This window comes from Mytilus galloprovincialis, chromosome 9 (genome assembly GCF_965363235.1).
Source record: "Mytilus galloprovincialis chromosome 9, xbMytGall1.hap1.1, whole genome shotgun sequence".
Taxonomy (NCBI): domain Eukaryota; kingdom Metazoa; phylum Mollusca; class Bivalvia; order Mytilida; family Mytilidae; genus Mytilus; species Mytilus galloprovincialis.
The window spans coordinates 15,418,996-15,443,096 of NC_134846.1; the positions used below are offsets into that span (position 1 = coordinate 15,418,996).

The 24,101-nt window shown below is 32.7% G+C and overlaps 1 protein-coding gene across 1 annotated transcript in view; it reads left to right on the forward strand.

The window, feature by feature from the left end:
* The window catches only part of LOC143046496 (uncharacterized), a 42,855-nt gene that overhangs the window by 13,738 nt on the left and 5,016 nt on the right, over positions 1-24,101 (forward strand). Inside the window, exons 2-3 of the mRNA XM_076219653.1 lie at positions 2,917-2,962; positions 3,375-3,562. Of these exons, the coding sequence (XP_076075768.1) occupies positions 2,917-2,962; positions 3,375-3,562 (234 nt within the window). The remainder of the gene's footprint in view (positions 1-2,916; positions 2,963-3,374; positions 3,563-24,101) is intronic.

Below are 24,101 nucleotides of genomic sequence, written 5' to 3' on the forward strand. Positions count from 1 at the left end.
TGTGTTTCTTTTATGTTTAACAAGCGAAACATCATATTATTTATGAAAAACAATACTTATTTAACAATGTTTTAACAATATCATATATTACATATACACAGTTTTCACAAACTGATGTATGCTGGTAACACCAATGACACTATTTAGTAACACTATTGACATTTTTAGTACTGGATGTTATGTTATATAATTTGAGAATTTTTTAGCCGAAGAATTATTTTTTCATCTTTTTCTTTTACCCGTTGATCTTGGCTTTGTGTTCAGTACTTTATAAAGGTAAAATTTGAAATGTGATGTCAATGGTGATACTTTAGTGTCATTGGAGTTACTGAATGGTCAGTGGTGTTACTATTTAAAAATGCGACATTTTTTTAAAATCTTTATTCATAAATGAAAGTGTTTTTAGGTCGAGTACAAAGGATTAGGTATATTATTATCATTTAATCTTATACAATTCACATATACTCAGTTTGAGGAGATTTTTTAGTATTTACAACGGCCATAATTAGGACAGCCAACTTTTTAACGACAATATATTCTGAAATTTATGTTTAAATAGAATGCACAGCTATATGAATAATGTCAACAAGTCTTTAATTTAAACCTTAACAACAAATTGGAACAGTTGTTTGATGTTAAACAATAATATTTAGTACCTAAATGTATGCTTTGAATTGGTAACACCATTGACACGATTCTATCAAAGGATGACCTAAAATTGTTAAAATTGAAGAAATTCTTCATTTTTCCCATTGCATATTTCTGAATATCGTTGCTACCATACTATAGAATAGCGGGACACATTTAGATGTTTTAAACAATGACATCATTTTTCAAAATATTACCTCGTCGAAATTTGCACTTTTTTTTATAATGACCCATAAATCCAAAAATCAGGTTAAGAAAAAAGTTTAATTCTAGAAATTTTTGGCTTCTCAGAGGTTTACATCCTTAAGTTAGTTTGATAGGAACTACTGGTATAGATCAATGATATTTTGTGTGAAGTTTCATTGCTATCAATGCATATCAGATTGACGACTATTTTGAGGACCTGGCCATGGTTCAGTGACTATCAATAAATTAGCAATTTTCAATAATAGGTTTTCTGCTCAAGATAGTTTAATATGAACTAATTACGATAGATCAATGATTTTTGTAAAGCCTGCTACTTTTGTTGCAGAAAGCTCGACTCAGGGATAGTGATCTGGCGGCAGCGGCGGGCCGACTACGGCGTTAGCTAACTTCTTAAAAGCTTTATATTTTAGAAGGTGGAAGACCTGGATGCTTCATACTTTGTATATGAATGCCACATGTCCAATGTCCTTGACCTCATTTTTATGGTTAAGTGACTACTTGAAAATAAAGTTAAGATTTTTTGTTATGTTTATTTCTCCCTTATTATAAGTAATAAGATAACTATATTTGGTAAGTGGGTACCTTGCAAGGTTCTTATGTCCGTCAGACAGTTTTCACTTCACCTCGACCTCATTTCATATCAGTGAACAAAGTTAAGTTTTGGTGGTCAAGTCCATAGATCAGATACTATAAGCAATAGGTCTAGTATATTTAGTGTATGGAAGGACTGTAAGGTGTACATGTCAAACTGGCAGGTGTCATCTGACCTTGACCTCATTTTCATGTTTCAGTTGTCATAGTTAAGTTTATGTGTTTTGGTCTGTTTTTCTTGTAATGTATGCAATAGGTCTACTATATTTGGTGTATGGAATGATTGTAAGGTGTACATGTCTAGCTGGCAGGTGTCATTTGACCTTGACCTCATTTTCATGGTCCAGTGGTCAAAAGTTAAGTTTTTGAGTTTTGGTCATTTTTTCTGATACTTTATGCAATAGGTCTACTATATTTGGTGTGTGGAAATATTTAATGATCTATAGGTCAGTCGCTCAGGTTTTATTTTACCTTGATCTTATTTTCACCGTTCATTACTCAGTGTTAAGTTTTTGCGTTTTGGTCGGTTTTTCTTAAACTATAAGCAATAGGTCAACTATACTTGTTGTATAGAAGAATTGTTAGCTGTACATGTCTGCTTGGCATTTTTCATCTGAACTTGACCTCATTTTCATGGTTCATTGGTCAATGTTTAGTTTTCTTGGTTAATGTAAAGTTTATATGACAGTTTTAATTATACTTAATATTAAGGACTATCAGCATAATATCAATGATAAGTAAAGAAGGCTAGACATTTCAGTATGTGCACTCTTGTTTTACTATATAAAGTTGCTTTACTATCAGTACATATCAGTTTGACGACTATTTCAAAGCTCTGCCACCTACCGAATTAAGGCGTCTTTAGTCCGCGGTTTTATTCTGCCAAATTTAAATTGCCATACAGGGGTGCGGACTATAGAGTCTGATAAGTAAGAAATAACAGACATAATAATAGTAGAAGTGATGGTCCTGAGTGACTTTCAATCAATAAACAACTTTCACGTACTAACAATTAACAACATTTTCTATAATAAGATTGAGTCAAATATATTTGCAGTTTAATTATTTTTTGGGAAAGAATACTATTATCAATGGAAACAATGGCTATATATTTTTCATCAGAGCTTTGGTATTTTTTTTATACTATTTATGGTTATCAAGCGGTTTGATTTCATATTATTATTGGGGTAAAGCTGATGACCGTAACTGCATTCACGGTCATCCCAAGATGTCGGATGAAAAAATAGGTCAGTATCTGTAATGTCTGTTACAGTGTTTCTATATCATTTTCTTTACAAAGTATACATTGATACGATATAAATTAGCTTTACCCCCGTGATTGTGGCAAATGATGTATGATCAAGAAAGGAATTTCACTATATATTTGCTTGATTCTTGAGATGTTACAAAGTAATAAGTAACTTTGTAGAATTAAATAATAAGTATGATTATTTATTATTTTTATTACAGAATTTGAAGGGAGAAGTACACATATCCCGTCGATTGAATCTCAACCGTAAGTTGTTAACTATACCAGTGATTTAATATGTTGGTCATAAACTGAACAATTAACATGATTTATGTAGTAAAAACCTTCACAAAGTTTTGAAAGATCACAGTTTTGTTTTCCACATCATGTAATCAACCTTAGAATATAGGACAATTTTATGAACCCATTTAAAACAGTATTTTGTTGAGAAGACGAAGTGAAGTACACATTTTAGAATTATGCTAAAAATTATAGACAGTTTCTAGGATCTCAAAACACCACATAATTTGAACGAATAGAAAACAAATCAATCCACTGTCTAAATTTGCATCATTAATATTGTGTAATTTCTCAGAGTTATTTTATTACACTTTAAAAAGTTTCTCAGTTCATCTCCTCCTTTACATACTAAGTTATTACAGATATTCTATATTTTCAGAATATTATCAGAGGAAGACAACGTTTTACAGGCAGCCTTTAATATACTCTATACTGTACCCAGGGCTATTGAAGACTTCATAGACCGGGAATACAAAGGTGGTTTTGTCCAGTCTATCCGGGATTATAAAGATAAACTCAAGGCCACACTCAGTTCAGAGGAATGGGAATTACTCAGCCAAATAATAGGTACAGTAATTACTGATCTACAACAGACACATGTTAAAATGAAGAATTGTCATAAAGTGCAGAAAAAAGCAAGAATAGGGAAAGAAATAAGTATAAATTACCAACTCTGTATTGAAACAAATACAATGCCAACTCTATATTCAAACAACTAGAATGCCAACTCTATATTCAAACAACTAGAATGCCAACTATATATTTAAACAAATATAATGCCAACTCTATATTCAAAAACATAGAATTCCAACTATTTTTCAAACAAATTGAATGCCAACTCTATATTGAAATAGTAGAATGCCAACTCTGTATGGAAACAAATATAATTGACAACTTTATATTCAAACAAAAAGAATGCCAACTCTTCAATCAAACAACTAGAATGCCAACTCTATATTAAAAGAAATAAAATCTTCCAAATGCATAAAAAATGTGATGTATGGTTTCCAACTAAAAACAATATAGGCATAAATGTTAATAATAAATACCTATTAAAAGTCTCTCCAGAACAAACAAAGAAGGAAAATTGCCAGTACTTAAAACCTTTCATCCTTTATGGGCATATTTTACATAGATAAATAAAATCGTATAATAAAAAAGCAAAATGAGGATGTTAAATTTGATGTATGCCTTTTTGTGCTTCTTTGTTACACTTGTTTGTTTTTATAGTGTCACATCAGATAAAAGATAACACAATGTTGACAGCTGTACCCCTATTTTTTGACATTTTTACCTATTGTGTCTGTTTGTTTTGTTCACACATCGTTGTCAATATAATGGAATTTGATGTAACTGTCATACAAGTGAGAGGTTTAGCTAGCTATACCACCAGGTTCAATCAACCATTTTCTACATAAGAAAATGCCTGTACCAAGTCGAGAATATGACAGTTGTTATCCATTCGTTTGATGTGTTTGAGCTTTTGATTTTGCCATTTGATAAGGGACTTTCCTTTTTGAATTTTCCTCGGAGTTCAGTATTTTTGAGATTTTACTTTTAAAAAGGCTACCCTGGCTTTTACTATCTTTTTTTCTGCTTCTGGTGCACACCTATAACGTTACCGTAACAGTGACAAAACAGACAATTTAACCATCAATAGCCATGATTCAAAGTAGTTAATATCAGTGAAAATACACCTACTTCATGTAATTGTAGTACCTCCGAATATATTTATGGACCCATTTCCCATGTTATAACAGGAGATCTTAACATCGTTCAAGACCGAGAGTTAAAATCATTCCTCAGTAAAGGACCTAAATATCGTCCCTCGTCAATTATTAATTGGAATGAGTGTCGTAATATCATCCACGACTCACTCCATACTTACTGTATGAAATGGATAAAACGGGAAAAAGCTGACAAAAAATCTTGAGACTCTTTTTTTAATTCAGTAATGAAGATAGTTGATATACGTATTCAACATTTTAAAGAACATTTTACTATTAACAATAACCACAAAAAACCTATTTCTCGTATCAAACATAAACTAAAAGAACTAGCCAAGAAATTTGTTTTTGTCCCGGCCGATTAAGCTGCTAATAATATTATTATTGTTTGACGTAAATTTTACATTGCGGTTCTGAAAAAAAGAAATCACCAATTGACCAACATTCCAACTGACTCCATTTTCAGAAAACGACATCTGTAACAAACATAAACTTTTAGCTACCGCTTTACAAGCAGAGCCAAATAGAATGAAAGTCCCAACTATGCACTGGCTTCCGAAGCTACACAAAACACCTTACAAATACATATACAGATTTATTTCGTCTTCAAGCCATTGTTCCACTACTAAATTGTCTATTCTTCTTACCAGCATACTTGGTACAATTAAAAACCTGATAATAAATTGTTCAAATAAGGCCTTCGAAAATAGTGGAATTAATTACTTTTGGAGTGTCAAGAACTCGTTGGAAGTACATGATAAATTGCATGCTTATATTGGTGATTTTAAATCTGTTCAAAGTTTTGATTTTTCTACCCTGTATACCACATTGCCTCACATTCTCATTAAGAAAAAATTTACACACCGAATTAAATGGGCATTTAAAAAGTCAGAATGTGAATATATATGTTCAAACTCTTTTAGGTCATTTTTTGGTAGCAATAAACAAAAAAACTATGTCAATTGGACATGCTTTGATACTATATATGCCCTTGAATTTTTACTAGATAACATTTTTGTTCGCTTTGGGGATTCCGTATATATGTATATCGTCAGATTATCGGAATTCCAATGGGGACTAACTGTGCACCACTTATTGCGGACCTGTTTTTGTATTGCTATGAGTTACAATTTATGACAAAAAAAAGCAAAGACCCATCGAAACAACATCTGATAAACAAATTTAATAATACTTTTAGATATTTGGATGATATTTTGGCTCTCAATAATGACGACTTCAGTATGTATATTAAAGAAATTTATCCTGTTGAACTTACTTTAAATAAAACTAATACTAACAATGACCACTGCCCTTTCCTCGATCTTGATATCTAAATCTCTAACGGAAAGCTGAATACTAAAATTTATGATAAAAGAGATGATTTTTCATTTCCTATCGTTAATTATCCATTTTTAGATGGTGACGTTCCCTTGTCACCATCTTACGGTGTTTATATATCTCAACTTGTACGATTCGGTCGTGTATGTAACAATGTTTTAGATTTTAACGAGAGAAATTTATGTATTACTGAAAAATTATTACACCAGGGTTTTCGATATCACAAACTAGTCAAAACATTTACTAAATTTTATCATCGGTATAAGGACATCATTCGTAAATATAGCTCAACATGCAGACTTCTTATACGTTCAGGTATTTCACATCCAATTTTTTATGGAAATATTCTTTATAAAGCACAAAGGTGTCAGTATTCACCTCAAAAACTAACAAAAAACCTTTGAATAGACTTATTAAGAAGGGATCTAGTTACGATACTGTTGTCAGGTCATTGAAGATTGCATATTTTGGCGTTAATATTGATTCACTTATAGGGTCTTTGCATCGGAACTAAACACATTTATTCAAAAACCAGTTGTTGGCATGGCACGGGTTATGTTCTTCTCATATATGTTATGATAGTATGATACTAAACCCCTAACGGGAAGGATTGTGCCTGATGTTCATATGATGAAATCATAATCTTTCAGTCAGTTTAATTGAAGCCTGGAGCTGGCATGTCAGTTAATTGCTAGTAGTCTGTTGTTATTTATGTATTATTGTCATTTTGTTTATTTTCTTTGGTTACATCTTCTGACATCAGACTCGGACTTCTCTTGAACTGGATTTTAATGTGCGTATTGTTATGCGTTTACTTTTCTACATTGGCTAGAGGTATAGAGGAAGGGTTGAGATCTCACAAACATGTTTAACCCCGCCGCATTTTTGCGCCTGTCCCAAGTCAGGAGCCTCTGGCCTTTGTTAGTCTTGCATTATTTAAATTTTAGTTTCTTGTGTACAATTTGGAAATTAGTATGGCGTTCATTATCACTGAACTAGTATATATTTGTTTAGGGGCCAGTTGAAGGACGCCTCCGGGTGCGGGAATTTCTCGCTACATTGAAGACCTGTTGGTGACCTTCTGCTGTTGTTTTTTCTATGGTCGGGTTGTTGTCTCTTTGGCACATTCCCTATTTCCATTCTCAATTTTATCATTTTTAAAAAAGATATACAGAAAGCGCTTTATTAAAATTATTAAAATCGGTTTGGTCTGTAAAATCGTCGTTGTTGGACTCTATGCATTAATGTCTATTTCTTGGTTATTTTCCACACACAAAGTGATGATGTCAATTGTCTTTAGTTAGTCAGTAATCGGACAAAGTGCCGTCAATACCGTCCATAGCGTAATGTGCATAAGTGATCGACACCCATTTTTGAGACATTTTCTCAGCTGGGAACGTGTGACGGAAGCATGATCACGTGACTGCTATCTACTTAATAATGATTGATTTTGACAAGTGCTGGATTCTTTGACCTAAAAATGCTGATTGATCAGGTTTTGACCAGCAAAATTGTACGAAACATGTTTTAAGACTAATATTTATTGATTTATTAAAAATTTTAAAATTTAAAAAAAATCGTGATTTGTCTACTTTTAATGAAAATCTCCTTTTACTCTGGAAATTTGAAATTTAAAGGCATCTTTTGAAGAATGTAATTACCAGATATGTATGAAATGTTATACCTTAACATTTGTTGCATGAGCTGCTCTGACTCCTACAAATGTAAGGAGTAAGAAAAACACTAGCTTCTATCATGACTTTGTTTTGTTACCAGTTTGAATAATTTGGAGCCAACTTTGGAGCCAGCTAGGGTCTTGATTTCCTCTACCCAATTGAAACCATGTTTAATTTGAAATTCATATGCACTGTACATCATTTAACTTTAAGTGGTACTTTGTCAAGTAATGTATTTTAAGTTTTTTCTTCTATTCTGTGAAAGATAAAACAAACAGGTTCACTGACTCTGTTGTCTGAAGTTTGAACTTTGACTTGGCAAATTTTATTTTGTTTTATTTTAGCATTCCCTATTTATAAATTTTGTGTCTTTTAAGTAATCTGTAGACTTATACCATTGACTCAGGGCCATGCCCTCACGTCAACCGTTTTATTCTAAACATCAAGGAACATCTTAGATTCTTGATATCGTCTTGCTTTAAATGGTATAAAAACAAAAGGATTGAATTTAAACAACTGTCCTATAATGTTCTTTTTCTTTATCTTCAAACTTCATGTTTCGATATTTCCCTTGACTTGTATGCGTGTTTTTAACAACACGGAAAATCAGAATTAAGCAGTATTTATATTTAGTGTTTTTATAAATTTAGAAACACGTCAGAGGGAATTTCCCAGTTTTGATAACATGCGAGAGTTCTCTGAATTCGGGTGTTGCTAAACGGAAAACGGAACGGAAACGGAAACGGAAACAGAAAGAATTAACATCTTTTATTTTTGGTTATCTTATCTACATAGGCGTGTTTTATACAGTATTACACATGTTCACAAGAAAAAAATCCAGAGGAATAAATTTAAAATAAAAGATTTTAAAGCATAAAGTATTGAAATAATTACCAGGAGATGATGAGACTATGTTTTTGAAATATTTGATATCAAGGTCATGTGTACGTCGTTCGTGCGATTCAGGATAGTCTGTTCGACTTTTCATTCAAAAGAAAGTTTGATCAATGTCAATAAGATAGCAACCCAACAACACAAAAAAATCTATATAGGCCTAAAAAGGATTGACATTGGTCTCGATTCTATTAATAAGTTGTCAAGTAATAAACTTTTAGGCAAATTCCTCTGCATCATTTTTTCTTTTTTCTTTCTTAATTGCCTTGCATCAAGATGAGTGGTGTGGTGTATCTTGTTGCGTTGTTCTGCATTGGTGAATTTCGTTGTATCTTTTCTTGTATAATGGAAAGAAAACGTAAAAGAAACCTAATAAGACGTCGACAATGGTGTATGGACAAAATCCTATATGGAAACCAGGGAACTAGAATAGAAACTTGTATATACTTTAATTTTATGGAAAAAAATTGACAAAATCTCTAACTATAAAAAGCCTTCTCGCCCTTTTACAATACTCAAGGAGTTGTAGGGTAAATCCTTTCAATACTGAAATATTCTGTTTGGAATTTACATAGGAAAAGCATTATATCTCCTAGAATTAAAATCAATAAATACGAATTGATGTGCAAAAAGTGTCGAACAATTAGTAGCCTACATGTAAATATACGATTTGCACAGTTAGCCGAAGTCATGTCCTAAGGTTTTCAAAATCAAATTGTCTACGCTGCTTCAAATATTATGCCGTTTAAGTCTTCTCTGAAAATTCAATTCCTCTCAATTTTGCATAGTCAGCTGTCAAAGGCCCCGAAATGACAATGTAAAACAATCAGTCAAACGAGACAACTAACGGCCTTATTTAAGTACAAAAAAATGAACGAAAAACAAATATGTAACATATAAACAAACGATAACCACTGAATTACAGGCTCCTGACTTTTGACAGGCACATACATAAATAATGTGGCGGGGTTAAACATGTTATCAGGATCCATACCCTCCCTAACCTGGGACAGTGGTATAACATTACAACATAAGAACGAACTTACTATAAAAATTCGTTGAAAAGGCGTAACTTCTCTGATGGACACAAATGCAAGTGGACGTGGCCGAGTACTTGTACATCCGAATAACAAAAAGACACTAGGTACAGATCTGAGAGTACTCGCAGTTAACTGACAGCTTTTTCAAAGCCACTAACAACTAATAAAAGAATCATGCATCTAAGACGTAAAGCATTGATGATATTATAATAATCTAGACAATAACACATTATGTAGGTCTATACTATATGCTGCAGCATCTTGCAAAGAATGGATGTTTGAGATACTTAATATGCGGAAATGCACAAATGTCTCCTGTTGTCCATTTATCGGGTATCAAGCTGGTATTGATGATTGTTGCAAAATTGGTGAATAATAATATGATAGCTGCTAATTCATTTTATACTTTTTTAAGTCTATTTTTCTTTACATTCTATGGCCTATTTCTTCTGGCCCTCATACTTTTTATGTACTGAATCCATATTTTAATTTTGTTCTCGTCCATACTTAAGTTATTATGTCTTTCGATTTTGGATGTAACGGTTTATTTAGTGGTACATATTTAGTTGATGTCTTCTTAGTTGATACAATTATAGTGAAATGTTCATTCAATGTTTTTTGCTCTGTCATGGTCGTTTTCTGCTGGTACTAAGACCTGCTTTAGTCTTTAGTGGTATACTTTGTGAGAGTTCCTTTTTATCTGACCTGGCCCTGCTAAGTGAGCTTTTCTCGTCTCTTGGCGTCCGATTTTGTCTTTGTTAACTTTTACAAAATTTCTCAGTCTCTGAAACTACTGGGCCAAATGTTATTTAATTATGTCTTTTAGGGAGTCGCCTGATAGTTTTGGTTAATCTTTGCAACAATTACCATTGGTGTATCTAATTTAAGAACTTGTTGGATAACCCTGCCTGTCAGTCAAGTTAGCCGACATGGCATAAATTAAAACATCGGGATAAAACGCAAGTGCTGTCTATTAAGAAGCGCTATGAATAACGAAAACCTGATGTGAAAAACATGTCTAAACCTACATCGGACTCGGACTTCTTTTAAAATGAGATTTACTGTGTGTATGCTTAATATGTGTTTCTTTATTCTACATTGGCTAGAGGTAAAGAGGGAGAGTTGGGATCTCACAAAACATGTTTAACCCCGCCACAGTTTTGCGCTTGTCCCAAGTCAGGAATCTCTGGCTTTTGTTAGTCTTGTATATTTATTTAATTTAATCTCATTTATACTTTCTGGAGTTTAGTGTGACGCTCGTATTATATCAAAACCGATCGCAATTTAAACAGGAATGTGTACGAAAAGGAGTCATGCCCACTGACCCACAGGAAATTAAATATTTAAAGAGTTAGGAATGGGGTTCCACCTAGAATTCATGTAGCAAACTAGGTGATAAGGTATGAAGTGTAATACGTTCTCTCACTCTCAGTGACTCCTGTGGAAAGTAAACTTGGAATTGATAGTACAAAAACAAAACACTATAAGTACATTGTTCATACACTTGTACCGAGAATTGGCTGTTTTTAAAGTTGAATAACTATTCAGATTACGTAAATTACATTTTACGAGCATTTTACACGTACAGTTGAATTGTTTTTGAAAATAATACTTATACATGTATCAATGAAAACAATGGCAATCGTATCACTCAGAGCAATCTGCTCTTTGATTAGGAGTAACTATTCTTTCTAGGCAGCAGTACAGTGAAGTATTCAAAATTATACAGCTTATATTTTGGAAATCTGAAATTATGGGGTCAAATATAACAGGAGGTACCAAAAAAAAAAAAAAAACAGAAAAAGATGTATAGCTGTGATCCATATGTTCAGTGTTGAATTCTAAATATATTTGTCTCATATAATATTGATTAAATTAAGTTTCAATGAAAATTAAAAACATTGTGCGATCTGTTTTTCGTTTACCGTCACTTCATTTACCTACATGACATAAGAAATGAAAATAGAATGAGTTGTTGTTGATCAGTATTCGTAAATTTGGTTTATTTGACCTGTATGTGAAATGACACAAGATACAGTATTGTTTTAAAAACTGTTCACTATTGCTTAGTCAAAGTATTTATCATATATTTTATAATAAAAGTGTACTTCTGTGCCTTTGACATGCATATTTTAAAGCTTGCATAGTGAAGGAAGCTGTTTTAATGAAGCCAATAGTTTTGGTATATGCAAAGTAGTAAAGGGGCCCTTATCAAGGTTTTGTTGGATGCAAGTGTTATAAATGAAAAAATATAAGAATTAATTTATTTTTCATTAAAAGTCTTATATCGTATATTTCATGATGGTATTATACTGTAACGAAAATGGGTCATAGTTCATTTATTTTGATGTGAAACACCAGTTGTCTTTCCCTATTAATTGTGTTTTTACATGTATATAAGTTTCTCCATAGTTGGAGCACCATCTATTACTTAAAACACCCCTAAAATTGGTATAGTCTTTATTTTCACCCCTTCAAGTATAATGGACCGTTCCATATCGTAGTATATAAACCAGCTCAAGACAGAGAAACTTTGTCAGTTATATGTGGACCGTTGAAGTGATAACATCAGGGATTATTTTCCAACTGGTAAGTAGAGTGAATTAAGTGATTCCAAAGGATATATAAATAGTGTTCGGATTTATATGTGGATATTGCAATAGTGATTCTGATACAATGTATAAAGTGAATCTGATATATATAAGTGGTTATTGTATTAATGAGAATACAAGGTGTATACTTGCTGGTGTTGCAAGTTGTACTATGTGGAAGTGTGAATACTTCATAGATTTGTATTAGTGAGAATACAAGGTGTTTACTTGCTGGTGTTGCAAGATGTTATATTGTGGAAGTGTATTAGTGAAAGTGCACTGTGTTAAACCTTACCAGTTGGATAATATTCATTGTGCGGTAACTCAAAGTGATAGTTAGTGCGTGAGTTCAGCTGTGTTATATATATATTCCTTGTGAATTGAAACATTGTGCAAGTGTAATTGTGTCATTGTGTTATTGTGGTTAGTTGCAGACTAACAAGGTGATACTACATATTGGTGGACGTTGTAAATAGAAGTTGTATATATGTGATTTTGTGTTCATACGTTTTGTGTAATACTTACTTGATGCATGTTGCAAAGTAATCTGTTGGTGACATGGTGTAATAAAGGGCCGTATGCATGTTGCATAATAATCTGTTAGTGACATTGTGAATAAATCGGTCTGATACATGTTGCATAGTGATTGCATAGTGACATTGTGTAAATATATTTTGTTATGATACAGTGTGTTTATATATTGTGAATGAGAAACTTCGCCTTGAATTTTGATTGATGTGCATTGTGCTGTGTATATATTTTTCGTTGTACATCCTTTTATGGATGTGTTGATTGTTTGAATAGGTCAACTGGTTGTGGTGAAAAATTGAGTTCAACACTTGAAATCCTGATTTATTCAGATACGGATCCATTGATCACCCGGTTACACGTTACATATTTGGTGGCAGCACTGGGATTTCATGTGTTTGTTTCTGTAAATTCGTATATGATTGAAAGTTGTTGTAATATTTCAAAGTTATTGGTGTGTTGCGTTTGTAGCCAAAGTATGGTAAAAAATTTTAAAGTAAAAAGGAACATTAAGTCAGACTGACAGTTGAAATTGAAATGGCAGAAAATCTGTTTGATTTTGAAATTGGACTTTTATCAAGTGAAATTGAAAAATTGGAATATTGTTTTAGACACTGTTTTATGCAATTTCAGCCTCTTATTCTTTACAAAACGAAAATGATTCAGGAATTAAAGATGGTGTTGAATTAATAAGAGATACTGTAGTGTTTGGAAGAAGGTAGTCATGAGCCTGAAAAGAGGAACCATTTTGGGGTAAAGGATCACTGTATATGTGTATATAGACAGTTTTGTAGTGTATATAGTGTACATAGAGTTAAATTTGAGTCCGTCGGATGGGGACGTTAAATCCGAGGCCCCATGTACAGGAACATGTCACGCCCTGTGCATGTAAAAGACCCCTCCTGCAGATTTCGTTAAGAGTAAGCTCCTTGGGGCCGCTTCAGAGGCAAAATTTGTTAGGAACCTCTTAAATTTATTCTTTGGCAGTGACGCTCAAAATTACAGACGTTAATAGGAAAGAGGTTAATGTTAGAAACAGAGATATTTTGAAGTAGGAAGTTTTAAAAAGTTTAATTCGGACAAATAGAGAAATACTGTGAATAGTGTTTGTGCATAAGAAGAAAGTTCAATATGTTTGATATGACTGACTGGAATTTGGACATATAGGTAGACTTTGTATCTACGGGTGGTGCCTTGTGATGTCATCAGTTAAGACCTGATGGACAAAAGGGTAGCCTGACATTATTGTCGGATGTAATGGTGCCTGACGTTGTGGTCAGAAGATATCTCTAATTGAAATAGTGCCTGCACTATGGTAGAGTTTGGGTATGAAAAATGACCACTATGATAGATCATTTATCAGCATGTCAGATGTATTTAAGGAGTCATGAGAGGACGCATGATGTTTGAGGCGTGGGAAGTGTAACGAAAATGGGTCATAGTTCATTTATTTTGATGTGAAACACCAGTTGTCTTTCCCTATTAATTGTGTTTTTACATGTATATAAGTTTCTCCATAGTTGGAGCACCATCTATTACTTAAAACACCCCTAAAATTGGTATAGTCTTTATTTTCACCCCTTCAAGTATAATGGACCGTTCCATATCGTGGTATATAAACCAGCTCAAGATAGAGAAACTTTGTCAGTTATATGTGGACCGTTGAAGTGATAACATCAGGGATTATTTTCCAACTGGTAAGTAGAGTGAATTAAGTGATTCCAAAGGATATATAAATAGTGTTCGGATTTATATGTGGATATTGCAATAGTGATTCTGATACAATGTATAAAGTGAATCTGATATATATAAGTGGTTATTGTATTAATGAGAATACAAGGTGTATACTTGCTGGTGTTGCAAGTTGTACTATGTGGAAGTGTGAATACTTCATAGATTTGTATTAGTGAGAATACAAGGTGTTTACTTGCTGGTGTTGCAAGATGTTATATTGTGGAAGTGTATTAGTGAAAGTGCACTGTGTTAAACCTTACCAGTTGGATAATATTCATTGTGAGGTAACTCAAAGGGATAGTTAGTGCGTGAGTTCAGCTGTGTTATATATATATTCCTTGTGAATTGAAACATTGTGCAAGTGTAATTGTGTCATTGTGTTATTGTGGTTAGTTGCAGACTAACAAGGTGATACTACATATTGGTGGACGTTGTAAATAGAAGTTGTATATATGTGATTTTGTGTTCATACGTTTTGTGTAATACTTACTTGATGCATGTTGCAAAGTAATCTGTTGGTGACATGGTGTAATAAAGGGCCGTATGCATGTTGCATAATAATCTGTTAGTGACATTGTGAATAAATCGGTCTGATACATGTTGCATAGTGATTGCATAGTGACATTGTGTAAATATATTTTGTTATGATACAGTGTGTTTATATATTGTGAATGAGAAACTTCGCCTTGCATTTTGATTTATGTGCATTGTGCTGTGTATATATTTTTCGTTGTAAATCCTTTTATGGATGTGTTGATTGTTTGAATAGGACAACTGGTTGTGGTGAAAAATTGAGTTGAACACTTGAAATCCTGATTTATTCAGATACGGATCCATTGATCGCCCGGTTACACGTTACAATGCTCATACCTTTCACGATTTAAGCATGTACTACAGGATTTTGACCCTTTGTCACGATCGTGATCGTGAAAAAACATCTAAAACACGATTTTGTGAAAATCTACACGATAAATATTATTGTTCCCTATTTTGAACTGTGTCCAAGGAAAAACAATCATGTTCAGGCAATCAAATTCTGTGCTTCTCTTGATCAAATTAATGAGCAAATCAAAAACGTTTTATCTCAAGATTATTCTAACATGCTAGATTTTGAACTTGTGTTGTATTCCTCTGTGTGGTAGGCACAATTGTAAAATCATGAACATGAAGGTGATTTTTTACCTTCAATGAGGTTCTTACACGGATTAAGAATCAAAGCATTCATTTGTTGATTTACAAAATTCATAGATGCAGTACTACCTTAAAGATAATAAATAGTAGTAAAAGGCAGTGCTTAAGACCTGACTTTCAAGTCATGGTGTTCATCTTTCCTTACGCGACATCCAACAAATCTATGCAGGGGGTCATTTGGTCAGAAATAGATCCTGAAATGTCTAATTTTCTCCTCCTGCATTTTGTGGTATGAAAAGTTTTTGTTTCTTTCATTTACATTGGGAAATAAAAAAGCGATTAGTGTGTATTGTTTGTTTTAAAAGAAAAACAACGTTTTATTAATGTGTATTTTGCATTATAAGCAGTCAACCTGATTACAAACTATCTTTATTTGATTTCCTTGTGGAAAGAAGTCAGGTCAATTTAGAGTGCGATCTAAAGATATTTTTAAATCAGTTCAGTCGTTGATAATACAATTAAAAGTCGACTGAACATGAATTATATTGCATATTATACAATTTAAAGCATTTCTGTATGTGAAAAGACAAGAAGCGTCAACAATGGATAAGAAGCGACAATATAATTAATTTAGCGATAAGAAGCGTTAAGAAGACTATTTAGCGACGATACATAAATAAAAAATATCATTGAAACAACTTTGATTATATTCCCAATATATTATTTTTTATTAAAGGGGCGGTTATAAAACATTTGTTTATATTACATTGATAGATATAAAAAAAGAATCATAAAAAAGAAAGGGATTCTCTAGTTTTTATTGAATATAAAGAATATGTTTTATGCACACGCTAAAAATTGGAAATCAAAACAAAGATTTTCCAACTTACTTTTGAAGAATTTATTGAATCAAAACCATGCAATATCATTTCCTTTTGTTTTACATTGTCATTTCGGGACCTTTTACAGCTGACTATGCGGCATTGGCTTTGCTCATTGTTGAAGGACGTATGATAACCTATAGTTGTTAACTTCTGTGTCATGTTGCTCTCTTGCAGAGAGTTGTCTCATTAACAATTATACCACATCTTCTTTTTTAAATTAACAGAAAAGATAAAAAAAAATCTACATGATAGTCGAAAAATATAATATTGTATGTATGACAAAAAAAGGGCTGTAGAAAGGTTCTAAGATCAAATGGTCTCTTTTAGAAATTTCTATATAGTTAACCAGGCCATTTAAAGCAAAATATACAGTTAATAGTGACACCAACAAATTTCAAACTTGATCTCTGTTTTGTGGTAATAAGCATTGTGTATACATATTTCATAAGATTTGATTGAGGCTAACCAAATTTAGAAAATGAAACCAACTTTGTGACGACTAATGTACTGACGGACATGGGTAAAACCTACTACAAACCCCCTCCCAGTATGTACTGCGCTGTTTCTAGTGTTGCAGTTAATTGAATTAGACCATGTGTGGGATTTGTCTTCAAATTATTACTGTTATTAATTTTGTATTTATGCAGACATTCTCAGCTTAGTGGTTTCATTCTAAATCTCGAGATTAATGCAGTCTTTTATCAAGTTACAGAAACAGACACAGAAAATAGGGGTGTAATTCATATAAAGGTTAATAAAAACGTTGAGAATTGCAAAACAATGTTTTTGAAGATTCAATCTAAAAAAATGATACCTTTTTACATGTTTACTATCTTAAAGGATAGAAAGGGGATTTCAGAAGGATAAGAAGTGACCCCCTCCCCAACACACACACACACACACACACACACACACACACACACACACACACACACACACACAATCAAGATATAATGTTATTGGAATTTTGAATTATGAGATATATGTAGAACGACGCATAGTAAGGAATGATTCATAATTGATACAATTATTTTGCTTGATAATTTTGATTTGATAATTTTGCCGGTAATAGCATAATTATTTTACCGGGATTAGCACAATTCCAACTTAGCCGATGTATTCTATTTGTCTATCTCGGAGATCCTGAATTTTAAAAGCGGGATAGTAGTACAACAAAGGAGTTATTAATGATATGTTAATAGCTACATGTATATCTTAAGAGGATCACATTATACTGGACTTCTGATATTAGCGATCACCGATTGACTATTATTATTTTTTAAGTCACCACCAACTTAAAATGTGTTCAATTTGCCTGTCCGTCTATCTGTCCGTTTCAGTTTCAGTTTAGAAATGCTTTGACCAAATGATTCTATTATTGCTGATATTATGTTACAGGTCAATTTTGTGATTTACGCAGGTGGAATAACATCTCAGACGGGTGTGTGCCATAAAAAATTAAGAATTTTCCTACAATTGTTAGGGCCATATCTATCTTGCCTTATCACCATAAACCAGGTTAGCCTGGCTATTGCAATCCCATGAAATTCATCATCTGTTAACTTTCAAAAATTGATTTTCAGATGATGAACTCGGAACAAAGTACGACCAAACGCAATTATCTTTTCAAGTATCTACTTTTATGCAACATTTTAAAAAATCAACATACCCCCCTTTTTCCAAACCCCCAACCCCAATGTTACATTATATATTACATTTATTGCACAATCTGAAGAAAAAACCCAGACAAGGATGTGAGTGAAACAAAGAATAAAGTCATATTCCAATTTGAAAATAAACACCCTCTATTTTTGTATTTTTTTACATAAATTTCTATTTATTCAGTTTTTGAGTGGATGTTGCTTTGGATAATGTGTGTTTCCATGGTAACAATTGAAGTCAACAATACTTGACGATAGTAATTTAAAGTTTGTGTTAGCTTTCATGTATTTTCTAATTGGTTATGAAAAAATTCAGGACATTTAAGCTCTTAAACTGCAATATTTTGCAAATAAAAACTCCGTTTCCAAGGAAAAAGTCGGTTGCTATGGTAAAAAAGTTAAAGAAAATCCCACGCATTTTTCTTTCTAATTTGGTAAAGTAATATCCAAACTTCATTACTACAGTGCTAATTATTCTGTACACATTTGCACTTTTCTGAAAAACATCAGAGAAAATTTGATAATTTCGCAAAAATCCCAATTTCAGAAAAAATTAAAAATATGCATTTTTTCGCAAAATTTTTCAAAAAATTTACAAATTTGGTTGACATGCAATCTTCACTAAAATGAAGCTTAAACCAAGTTCCATCAATGTTACATATGAAAATTAATGAAAAATGCACGATTCTATTCATAATCAAGCTCTGAATTGTGGTGATTTAGCTGATTTTTGAAAGATTTTACCACGCTTAACAACCAAAAAATAGTGGTTACCATGGCAACCACTTATATTTTCCCACTAAAAAATATTTTTTAGCAGTATTTATTTATTGCTTCTATTAGACCAATTATAGGTAAAATCTGGAACCCCCCATATATCACATGTATATGGTACTCTGCCTGGTTCTTATAAAGAGCTGTACTTAACAGTGAAATTCGTCGTTCTCGATAGGGACATCATTAATAGGTGTGGCTTCACACTATCACACCAAATGAGAATAGCCTCGCGAGAGAATAGCGATTCGCGTGTCCCTTATTTGTTATTGTCGCTTCGTCACTAAATTATTCTTCTTGTCGCTGTTTGTCGCTAAAATTCTTCTTGTCTCTTATTAGTGAGACCGGCCGGTTCCATACTTAACTTCCGTTTCTGCACTGCAAAACAACCACATTTTCAATTAAAGACAATTAACGATGCCTAGTCCTTGTTGTTGTGTACCTGGATGTCAAACAACCTCTGTACTAATAATATAACTGGACTAGAAATACACACAACCTGTAATTAATTGCCTTTACTGCGCTGTGGCACCGTTAAAGTCCACAATTCCTCTAAAGTCCACAACACCGCTAAAGTCCACAACAAATCTCCGCTAAAGTCTACAACGCCGCTAAAGTCCACAAACTTTCCGCTAAAGTCCACAAAATGACCTCCGCTAAAGTCCACAAGAAAACGCCGTTAAAGTCCAAAATAACAAGTTCCGCTAAAGTCCACACAAAAGCACCGTTAAAGACCACAAATATTTTTTTTATTATTAAAAACATCTATTCGTTTAGTTTTTTATATCTTGTTAGAATAATATAAACCATGGGCCTTTCTTCTCGGTAGTTATTTGTTTATCAGTTTGATAAATGAAAATAACTTGATCTTTGTATTATGATGATGGTGGACAATTTGGACATCATTTCCTTAAAAGTTCGTAAATTCGTTGGTTATTTTATATATAAAACTTATTACATTATAACTGCATTCTTCAAGTACTGTTTTTTTTTTTCTTATTCTGTGCATATAATCTCTTTTTGACGTAACTAATGTACAAAGCAAACGTGCCTCCTAATCTGAAACATTTGAACGGCATTCATTCGGACAATCTTGATTATATCATTAAACAAAAAAATACTAAGTATATGAATCCTCAAAGGGGTCCGGTCATAAAACTTTTATATGACGTTTTACGACGTTATTAATTCGGTGTCGGTTACAGAAAACAACGAAAAATAATGTGTTATGATTTTCAGAACTGAAAAATGAACTCGCACCACATCTTCCTATATCTATGATAAATTCTAAATGAAAAAGAAAATATTTGTATCGATTAGTATCTGATATCGATGAGTTGAATGGTGTCTACCAAAATGTCATGATACAACCTGATTTAGTACATTTCAATGAGACAGCAACTCAACAATAAATGTAATACATATTTACACCACTCTTCCGGAAACCAAAGTGGAAATTTAAATATTACTTGCATCATACTTTAACTTCACCACTTTCTGAATGTGCATGTCCCAAGTAGAGAACCTGTAAGTCGTTTGCTGTCGTTTGTTGCTGTATATAATATAATTTTCCAGTTTATTGTTATGTAAATATATCAAGCCGTTACTTTTCTCGTTTGAATTGTTAAACCTTTTTATTTATTTCGGGTCTTTTAACGATTACCGTGAGATATCGATTGTTTCTCATTATTGAGGGCAGTATGGTCATCTATAATACATGTAATAGTTGTTACATTCTCTAGTAGAGGAGTATCTGATCGACAAGTAAGTGATTACTGTATATATACTTCTTTAATCGATCAGCATACCAGACCTCTGAAATTATTTACAGCCGATTTCATTGAGTGTGTAGGGAAAGGTAGAATCCTATTTAGGAAAATGTCTGCACGTCGTTCTAGTTAATTAGGGTCACCCGAGCCGTGTAGAATAAATCATGTATATCGACTTGCTTGGTCAATAACTATAACGAACGGACGGACAGACGGACAAAAGAACGAAAGAACACACAGACCAGAAAACATAATGCCCATAAGATCGGTATATATGGTTTAATCTGCACGGCTCGGGATGGCCCTTTAGCCCGAACTTCTTCGTCCTTCTGGTTAATTAGGACCACCCGATCCGTGTGGAATAAATCATATATACCGACTTGCTTGGTCAATAACTATAACGAACGGACGGACGGACGGATGGACGAACGAACCAGAACACATAATGCCCATAAATGGGGCATAACAAATTATGCATACACTAGTTGTTTAACTTGGTAAAGGGTTTTTAATCACATGCAAAATTACTCAAAGATTAATATTTATAAACTCATAAAACGCTAAATCTGTTCTATAGTAACCTATAAAATTGTAAAGAAAAGAACAGAAACATTGATATTAGTATATATTTCGTAAAAATTTCAGCTCAAAATTTCATACTAGTCTTCCATTTAGCCATTTCAAACGAGTATAGTAATACGTTCTAGTATACTTATACGGTCCAGACCGTATGCGTACGATCCATGGCAAATACTCATATTGTCTGATCAAATTTATTGGGATCAAAAGTAGATACTAAGGTCCGTGTAACACCTATCAATTTAAAATGTTAAACAGTTTTCAAATTTTGATTTTTGAAATTTTGGTCAAAGTTTTAAAATATCAAAATTTCAAACATTTGAAAAATTTTGAAATTTTGAAATTAATTTCACCAAATAGTTAAAATTTTAAAATTTTAAATTACGTTTTTATATTTGATAGTTAAGATATTTGATCAGACTCTAAAAGTGCTAAACCTAACGAGCAGTTTTGATTATTTCACTTTTTGAAAATTTTAAAATATCAAAAATAGAAAAGGGTCGAACAAAGGGGCACCTGTAAACTACGAAACTAAATAAAAGCGAAACGAAACGAATACTTCAGAACTATTTGTTTTTCCCAGCGGCCATTTAGGAGTAACAGTGAACACTGATGAACCCGCAGTTAGCCAAATAGTATGGTAGGGTTGAGTATGTATACATTTCTACTCCAGTTTAAGCAATACTGAAAATGGCTTAATATACACGTGTATTACTTTTTGTTTTGCTTTATCTTACTATCTGCAAGGATGTCGACAGATGAAATCATTGAATGTAGATTTTGAAAGATCATCCTCTAAGCTTTTATCAACTACTTCTTTATAAAATGTTGGCCGTCTAATAATCACCTTTAGTTCTACTTGTATCATTACTGATGAAGAAAGTTATAAAAAAGCGCTTCGGACGCATGCATTTTTAACACTTTGTTTTCATTTTATATCGATTGCACGACGATCATATATTGTACATATAAGAAGATATGGTATGAGTGCTAATGAGACAACTCTCCATCCAAGTCATAATTTGTTAAAGTAAACCATTATAGATCAAAGTACGGTCTTCAATACTGATCCTTTGCTCAAACCTAACAGCAAGCTTTGAAGGGCCTCAGTTCAAAGTATTGGTACGGTAGGAATACTGAATCATTGGTGTCGCAATGAACTTTGCGCTAGCCGCGACTGTTGAAGGTTGTTGATATCTAATTTACACTTCTACCCTCTATACACGACGAATTTAAGAAAAAGATCAAATATAAGTAGCTTGCATTGGAGCTAAGAAACTGTTGTAAGTTATCTAAATAATCTCATCATAGATACCAGGATGTAATTTTTTTATTTGTGCCAGACGCCAGTCTACAAAAGACTCACCAGTGACGCTCGAATCAAATTTAAAAAAAGTCAAATAAAGTGATATAAAGGGGGTATGGTTTTTTTGTTGTTGTTTTTTTTTTTTTTTTAAATATTTGATCCCTAATTTGCTGAAAGAAATAATCTGTTATAGCAGATGACAAACCAAAATCTGGATTAGTTTAAAATTTTGAACCAAATAATTTGATTGATAGCGTTGAAAAACTAGAAGAAATTGTTCGCGCGATAACAAAATTCTCACATCGAGAAAAAAATATCTCCCTTTTTGAAGGCCAATGGTTGCTCTCTTATACTACGTGTGGACTGATATTTGTAAAAAGTATATAAATTTATCATATATGTAGCTCTATTAGGGATCCTAAATCCGCCAATGTTTACAAATAGCAAATAAAAGGAAACAGGATTTTTTTTTTGTATGAAGGGATAGTTCCGTATTTGTTATTAATGCTGTTTTTTAAGTTATCGTACGACTATACATTTTTTCAATAGTTTCGGTTCTTATATATTTTACTTGATTTTCAAATATTCGGTTTTCAGCGTTCCGCATGTAAATGCTTAACTTAAAATTCAGCGTTTATATGTCCTGGTTTTTCGACAGCAACATTGGTGTATGGCCAAAACGGCAAAAATTTAACGCGCAGAAAAGCTAGCGTGGCACTCTCTTTACACACCCCATTTTGACTGGACGTACTTGTACTTTTCTCAAAATTGATTGTAATACGATAACTTAAAAAATGCGCAAATAACAAATACGGAACTATTCATTGATGCAAAAATATTCTGTTTCCTTTTAGTCGCTATTTAAAAACAGAAGTGGATTTAGGGGGCCACCGACCCGTAACGGAGCTACATATATAATAAATGTATATATCTTTTTTACAAACATCCTAACGTTTTGTAACTAGGCCCCAGGCCACATTTTCAAATTCATGGATCTGCACCTAAAATGTACCATCATTGAAGCCCCTCGTGGAAGTATCAAAGTAAAATATAGTGTCACCTTATTGACAATATTTATATTTCCGATTTCGATTGGTCTCGAATGATCACTTCAACTTGATCCTATGCTTATCGTTGACTTTTTGAAATAGTTTTTTTTTCAAATTACCATTTCAAAATGTCGACACCTACAAATGGATAGATGAGGACTAAACGTACAGCGGCAACTATTACATACGTATACAGGCTTAATGTTTTTGGTTTATGGTATGAATGTAAAAAATGTTTCAACCTTCAAGCTACTGATATCTGATCTTACTCTTAAATTCAGCGTGAATACCGGATAGTATTGTCAAAATTATATCAACAAACTCCCACATTTGTGAATAGCACAACGTCCTTTGCGACACCATACATTCAGTATTTCTTCAATATCAATACTTTAAACTTTAATCAATTATAAAAGGAAATATAT